Source organism: Silene latifolia, chromosome Y (genome assembly GCF_048544455.1).
Source record: "Silene latifolia isolate original U9 population chromosome Y, ASM4854445v1, whole genome shotgun sequence".
NCBI classification, from domain to species: domain Eukaryota; kingdom Viridiplantae; phylum Streptophyta; class Magnoliopsida; order Caryophyllales; family Caryophyllaceae; genus Silene; species Silene latifolia.
This window is the reverse complement of record NC_133538.1, coordinates 480214179-480221972: the sequence shown is the minus strand read 5'-3', so window position 1 is coordinate 480221972 and position 7794 is coordinate 480214179. Positions and strand designations below refer to the sequence as shown.

Here is a 7794-nt window from a genome sequence, read left to right as displayed (position 1 = left end):
ATACTAATCACGTGGAGGAAGTAGGGTTTTTCGGAGAAACTTTGGAAATGAATCTCGAAAAGATATGAAAAGATACGAAAAATACGCAGAAAAGGACTTGGGAAGAGGCACAGCAGGCATTGAGTCTCTTGGAAGAGGGGCAACACCTGTCTATTCCCAAGTGGTTTCCTCCTACGGAAGAAAGATTTTCGTGTTTAGTTTATGGAATAACGGAATAATGTGGTTTTCCTTAAAATTTTGTGTGAATATTACGGCGAATTGTTTACCAAAGATTAAAAGATTTATAAAATATGGAATAGAAATATCCGGAACATTCCAGAACATTTAGACTCGGCATTTTAATGGTTGTCAGAAAATGAAGACGGTTTAGGCCCGGACTCCAAATGTACTCTAATTACTGCCAAAACGACCGTATCGGCATGTAAATGACATTTAAGAGGTAGACATAAATGTTTGAGCGATCACTTGACGATAAACTTATGAACTGTCACAAATCGTTCCGTGTACCAAACATGCGGCCCAATCATCACCGGGTGGTTTGCGGGAGGTGCAGAAATGAGGTATCTACAGAGCCCCCACTTTGACTGAGGCTTGGACAAGGCGAAAGTCAAAGTATAGCCATCAAGTCAATCGAAGATTACAACCTGACGACTATGGCGACGCGAGGCGGCTCAAGGGGTCTGAACCAAGGACCTGTCGTCGGGAACATTTTAGAGTCTGTCGACTGATGGGGAGGGTCGTTTAAAGTACATTAAACTACGTAAGGTGGCTCGCCAGCCATAAGAAGAGACCATACCTGAGATACCCCTGGGTGAAACGGGACTGAAGACGCTTCGACAAAACTCTTTGGTCTGAAGATTACTTGGTGTCTGAAGGCATTAGGGGTCACAGGGATTCTGAAGAAACTTTTTAACACTTCCAAAGGCTAACTCTGAAGGCTGTCTCTCACTAAAGGAAAGGCTGAAGGAAGGATTATCCCAAAGGTTATCTAAAGGGTTGTCTGAAAGATTAAGGTAAGTTTCTAAAGGATCTGAAGGGTTTATCCTGAAAAGGGTTACCTAAGAGATATGAAGGTTCGCCTGGAGAATAAAACGATGATTTTGAGGAAAAACAGCAAGACACAGTCCGGAACTGCTGGGAGAAATCTGTTTGTGTTCAGATTCAAACAAACTCCGGGAGAATTTGGGGTCGATGTTGATCTCCATGTCTCGAGAGGAAGTGACTGTCGGTCGTGAATTCTCGCTGGGGAACTTAATCGGGAACTGATCACCATGTCTTGAGAGGGAAAGTCTATCTGTGTACTCTCGCTGGGGGAATTTAATAAGGGCGTGTCGAAACACCTGTCAAAGAAGGAATGCTCATTGTGATAAGCTAGGTCTCAGGTAATAAAATAAGGCGATAATTTGTTGTTGGCTTAGAGGATGTGGATCCGGCTGAAGAACATATGTCAAACGGACCAAATATGTGATGTAACATCAAGGAAGAGGCGCACCAAGGATGGGCCCACAAAAATAACGAACTCATAACGAATTTTTGAAAATTCGTATGAAGGGGGGCTGAGGAAGAGGCGCAGCACCTGCTGCGTCTTTTCTTGGGCGTGTCTTTTATGCGTAAAAACCCGATGAAACATGGGTTTCATTTCATTATTCGAAACATAAAATCTCAATTACTCTCTCAAATTCCAACCATTTCCTTCAAAATTTGATCCAAAAGCTTTCATTTGCTATGACTAATCGAGGTATGTGTATCAATCTTGCATTTATCTTCCGTATTTGATCAAATGGGACCGACAAAATTAGGGTTTTCGACCCTAAAGTCGAAAATTTGGGGCTTTTCCCCCAAATGATTTTGCCTTGTGAAATTGTCTTTGTAAACGGCCAATTGGTAGTATAAGGATCATAACCATGTATTTGTTTCGAATTTTCGTTGAGTTTTGAGCATTTGAGTTTAATCTCTAAGACGGTTTCACAGCTAAACCGTAAATTGCTTCGAAAATAGCATTAGGATTGCCCATTTATGACGAAACTTGATATTTGGAATCCTTGTGTGATGGGTAAACTTCCTACCATCTCGGAATTTTGGTTTGTGACGGCTTTTTCAGGACACTTTTCTAGGGCATAATCGTCGTGATAACGAAATTCTGTCGAAATTCCGACTTGAACCCATGATTAGGCTTCAACTAAGGCTTGAATCGACCCAAATTATCACATGAGTGGACGAGTTTGTGGGAGAATTGCCAAAGATGGCAAGAAAAGAGCGATTTCGGAGCGCCGAAAACTCGAAAATCCCCTAATCAAGGCTTGTCGTCACTTGACGCGGCCTAAATTTGCCTTAATTTTGCAGGTGACAATGCTTCTATGTATGGGAGGGCTCCTATGGACATAGACACTGTTGTTGACCCTTCTCAGGTGCTTGAGGAGGCGTTGGAGGAGGCTTTCACCGCTGCGGTGATGGCTGCTGAGGACGAGGTCCAGGAGGAGGAGGAGGCCTCGAGACGGGCCAACGTTAGACGAGGTGGTCGCCAGCTGAGGGGAGAACCTGCGTGGGCTGAGACCTGGTATAATAGGCACTTGCTCTGGGCTGCGGAGGGTCACCTGTCCTATAGGACGGTGAAGAGCTTGGTAAATATGATTCATAACTCTTCATTCATCTTCTTTTCATTTCTGTTTGTCATTTATTTCTCCTTCATTTGAGCTAAATATAGTTTTTGTTTCAAATCAACATAGGAGGCCGGGAACATCAGGTCATTCTCGGGCTACACGAGAGTGATGGGGTGCTACGAGAGGCTGTCGGCTGAGGAGCGGGCCATGACCGAGCGGGGAGCGTACGGTGCCTTAGTGCAGGCCTGGAGGGACATTGCGAGGAGGGTGCTTCGCCTAACCTCTGTCTCGTCCGAGCGTTCTTGGACCGGTTTTGGGACACGACCTCCACGTTTCACATGCCTTTTGGTGAGGTGGGGGTCACGTTTGAGGACTACGACATGATTTCTGGTCTGCCGTATGGGACTAAGGTGGTGGAGTGGCTAGAGACGGCCATGAGGGTTGACTCGGCGGAGGCTAGGAGGTTGATCGGCTGGAACATGGCGCCGAAGGCAGCTGCGGTACCTGGCTTGGTGCCTATTTCTTACTTGCGGGACTACTTCGCGGGGAAGACCCCGGCGTTGGTGGTGATCGAGGGGAGGGAGACGGCTCCTCCTCCCTGCACTGCAGATCAGAGAGTCCGCTTGTGGCTCTGGTGGTTTCTGTCTTCGATTTACCTCGGAGACAAGGGCGAGAGGCTTTCGACGAAGCTTCTTCCCTTCCTTTCTGACCTGAGCTCCCTAGGTCGTTGGGACTGGGTCACTGCTGGTTTTGCGGTCCTCATCCGCTTCATGAGGGCCATGGTTCGTCAGAAGTTGATGGAAAAGGAAACTTCTCCTGCTGCTGTCGGCCCTGGACTGCTGTTGGAGGTATGAACCTTCATTTCTTCTCATGAAAGATCATTTCTTTTGGTTATCAAATCACGAAAGATCGTTGTTGATTATCTTGATTTACAGGCGTGGGTGTACTCCTACTTTCCGAGCCTCGCGCCCAAGAGGACGGAGCCGGTGGAGAATGCCTATCCCTTTGTGAGGGATTGGGTGATGTGCCGCACGAGGAGTCGGCGTTCCTTCCACGACGTCTGTCGGCGGGAGGTGAACGCTTTTCAGCTGGACGGCGTGAGTATTTCACCTTACATTTGTCTGTGTTTTCTCTTTCTACTTTTAGAACTGATCATAAGAATTACCCTTCGTTTGCTTTTCTAGTGAGTGCATATACCTTGGGAGGAGTACGCTGGCGCTCCTGCTTTCGTGGCAGAGGTCCTTCGGCCTACGAGTTCGAGATGGCTGCTACTGAGGACGTCGATGAGTCCTGTGTGGTACCTGGGCGAGCGCTTGGCTCGGCAGTGCTCTCGGGATGTCTTGACGGTTCCTATCGATCCTCCTCAGATGATGTTTAGGGAGCCTTCTGAGGCTGAGAGGGAGACTGACTTGGCTGGCGTTGGTGGCGACGCCCTCCTCCTTCCTGGTGAGGACTACTCGGCGTTCCTCTACGTGAGGTTGGCGTACTGGCCAGTTGTGGTAAGTGCTTTGCCCTCTTTCATTTTGATCGTTTGAGCATATGATGAAGGATCATTGGTTAACGGAAATCATCTCATCTTGCAGGAGGTCGAGGCGGCGGGCATCGAGCCCCCAGAGTACCCCGAGACCCTTGAGTACACTGACATGATGGGGATGATGACGATCTCCGAGCTACGTGACTTTGATGTGGCGGTGAGAGATGCTGGCTTGGACGATTGGCAGCATCTGATTCGGAGGGTGACTCTTCTAGCCTGTATATTTTTCGTGTAAGAACACATTTGCTCACATTTGCTCAATTACTAAACATTTTTCCTTTTGAAATGCAGGTCACGCCATCCCGGTTCGTGGCTTTGTGGAGGATAGCCAACCGGCTGCGGGCTACCGCCGTCGAGGCACTCGCTGGTGGCCGAGGACGTCAAGTATGAACCTTCTGTTTACTTTATTTTTTAGTTTTCTAATTTTCCTTTATGCTTGAAATGATTGACATGAGTCAGCTTTGTTGTTTGCAGAGGGAGCGCGAGCTGGAGCGAGAGCTTGCCAAGTCCCGAGAGGAGACGGCTCGCTTGCTGAGGGAGCTCGAGGTTCGTGACGCCGAGGTTGTTGCTCTTGAGGCGAGAGTTGCTGAGCTAGACGGCGACGAGCAGTAGCTTCTGCGTTGCTTCTTGTTTTTGGCTGTATTTTTGTACATTTATACATTTTTTGTCATTTGGATTTTGTTTTGGGGCTCGAGCCCCCAGTTTGGTGTACATATCCCTTTTTTGGTTTTATATATGACGGCCTGAGTGCCTTTGCTGCTGGGTTGCCTTGTTCGTACCTACAGGATAGCTTTGAACAGGTTTGGTAGATGACGGTTTATGCCGTCATGCTGCCGAAATTTACACAGAAATCACATAGAACATGTATTTGTACATATGGCCTAAATTAGCGCAAAACAATGACTTTATTATCTATGGGATGGAGGGCCTGACTTTATTAGATGTCCAAGAGTGAGTTGGGAGAAAATCTGCTCCCCCAAGTCTGAGGGGGGACTGGGACTTAGAGACAGTCATATCTGGAACATTGCAGCTATGGGCAAATTAGTATGGTGGATATATTACAATCCAGATAGACTTTGGGTGAAGTGGGTCAATCAAATTTATTTAAAGGGCCAAAACTGGGATGATTATCAACCTGGGACTGATATCAGTTGGGGTTGGAAGTCAGTTTGTCGGATCAAGGATAAACTGGCTGCTGGTTATTCCAATGGGCAATGGGTGTTAGATACTAAAGGCTATACAATTAAAAGTGGTTATGAGCTTCTCAGACAGAAATTCCATACTGTAACATGGCACAAACAGATCTGGAATACTTGGTGTATCCCTAAACATCAATTTATAGCTTGGCTTGTGGCTAGAGAGGCACTTCTGCTCAAGGAGAGGCTGCTGTCCCTAGGTATAGCTGCTGATGCTGAATGCTTACTATGTGGTAAGGGGATAGAAAATCATATTCACTTGTTCCAGACTTGTGAATATGCAAGAAAGATCTATGATGAGCTTGGTCAACTATTGGATGTTGCTCTTCCTGCAACTGATTTGGTATACCTGATAGGTTCTGGGCAGCATTCACAGTTGAAGAAAGGGGTCCTGCTGTGTGCTGTTCTTGCAGCTCAATATCACATATGGATCCAACGTAATCAGGCTAGAGTTGCTGGCTGTATTCTTAGGCCTACTCTAGTTGTTTCACAGATAATGAAGTTACTCAAAATGCGAGTTAGTTCACGGCTTCTGCCTAATTTAGTAAGTCGAGATGTTATGTGGCTAAGTAGTGTTAAATTGTATTTGTAGATTCCTTTTAGGAATTTAAACTGTTGTGTAACCAAAAAACGGTGTTGTAACTTTTGTTACGGTTTTTAATGGAATTGTTACATTTCACCAAAAAAAAAAAAGAAAAAAGAAAAGAAAATTCAAATGCAAAAATTTGGTCGGAAATGGCAAAAATTCAAAAATTTGGTCGGAAATGACAGGACGGTAGGGAGGGTTACTCCTTAAAAAAAGAAAAAATAAAAACTTGTAAGTTTGAAGTGGAGAGTGAAATGATTCTCCAAAAAGGAAAAGAGGTAAAGTTCGAAAAAATGATATAATTCGATTAAATACAAAAATGTAATGTAAAAAAAGAATAAATTAAATTAAATTGGTCAAATGATTTGGTCGTGATCCCTCGTGAGGGGTTTAGTTTTCAGTACTTGTCATTAGGAGCACCTAGACCAAAACACAATTTATAACTTCACAAACAACTCTACAATTAGTAAAGAGGCAAGTAAAGGTCGGATCCCAAGGGACGGGAATTGAGATGAGATTTTCTATTGCAACTAGTGGTGTCTAAGGGTGTCACAATTAGGGTTTGAAGTAGAAGATCACTAAACTAAATAGCAATGAAAGTAAACAAGCAAGATGAATTAAAAGGGATGTAAACAATTGATAAAAAGCACTAGGGTGTCATGGGGTCATAGGGGATTCATGGGAATTGATCATACAAACAAATTCTCAAATTATAAGCAAGCAATTATTGTTGTGATGGATCGAGTTGGTTTATATCTTACAATCCTAGGAAAGTTTGGGTCCCGGTGCCGAATCGATTAGATTGTACAACACCTACAAGTCGACTTAATCTTCTCTACTCAACTATATGCATGGTCTAATGAGACTCGAGTTGGTTTATGTCTTACAAGTCTAATTGAAAAGATAGGTGATGGGTAAAAAATGCAAGGATTCATAGGCTCGCATTTCATCAAACATAACATGTGCATAAGTTGAGATCACAACAAGCAAGCAAACAAACTATGAAAACATATTAATTTAAGCATGAATCATTCCCCGTGTTGGTTTCCCCTAATTACCCATTAACCCTAGTTAAGGAAACTACTCACTCATTATCATGTTGAACATGCTAGCAAGTTTGTCAATCATACCAACAAAGTAAAACATGATGAATAAATGAAGATAATTAACAATAATTAAAAAGGGATTAAGAGAATTATACCTACTAATGATTCCAATAATAAAGCAAAGAATAATAGAAGTACTTGATGCTTGATTGGAAGGTTGTCAATCTCCCAATAATAACCCAAATAATCTTCAATTACCCAAAATAAAGGATGAACGAGAGAGAGATTAAGGAAATAAAACTTGTATTAAAACTTGATTAAATGTTGATTACAAGATTAAAGAGAGATTTGATTGATATTAACTACTCTAAAGATTGCTAAGAAGAACATGTCTTCTAATTAGACTATTGGGGTATTTATAGTGGGGATTAGTTACATAAATTAGGGTTTACTAAGGACTTAAACGACGATTAAGTCCTCGAGGAATCGCCGGTCTCTAGGGAGACTCCGGTCTCTTTTTCGCCGGTCTTAGAAAAAGATGTGCATACTTCCTTTAAGTTTGTAGAAGACGAAAAGGCTGTCAGGGAATCCGGGCGTCTTAGGCACGGGACGGGCGGATTTGGGTGTTTCTGGACGGGCATCCAGAGGGATAAGACGGGCGGATTGTGGAGGTTTTGGCCGAGCGTCCAGCTGAGGAAGACACTCGGATTGTAGGCCTTGGACGGGCGGATTCAGGGCAATCCGCACGGATTGTCTTACAGCTTCATTCCTTCTTCTTTTCTTCCTTTTTCTTCATAGAATCCTTGAGTATTTCCTCGGGGATGCAATGATC

General features: G+C 44.1%; 1 protein-coding gene across 1 annotated transcript; it reads left to right on the top strand.

The window, feature by feature from the left end:
* Positions 1–5166: 5166 nt before the first annotated feature.
* Positions 5167–5922, top strand: LOC141633020 (uncharacterized). Its single transcript, XM_074445517.1, has one exon. The coding sequence runs from the start codon at positions 5167–5169 to the stop codon at positions 5920–5922; it is 756 nt and encodes a 251-aa protein (XP_074301618.1).
* Positions 5923–7794: the final 1872 nt, after the last annotated feature.

Bases quoted from the DNA above. Each gene is read 5' to 3' on its own strand.
- LOC141633020 (XM_074445517.1), top strand. From the start codon at position 5,167: ATGGGCAAATTAGTATGGTGGATATATTACAATCCAGATAGACTTTGG.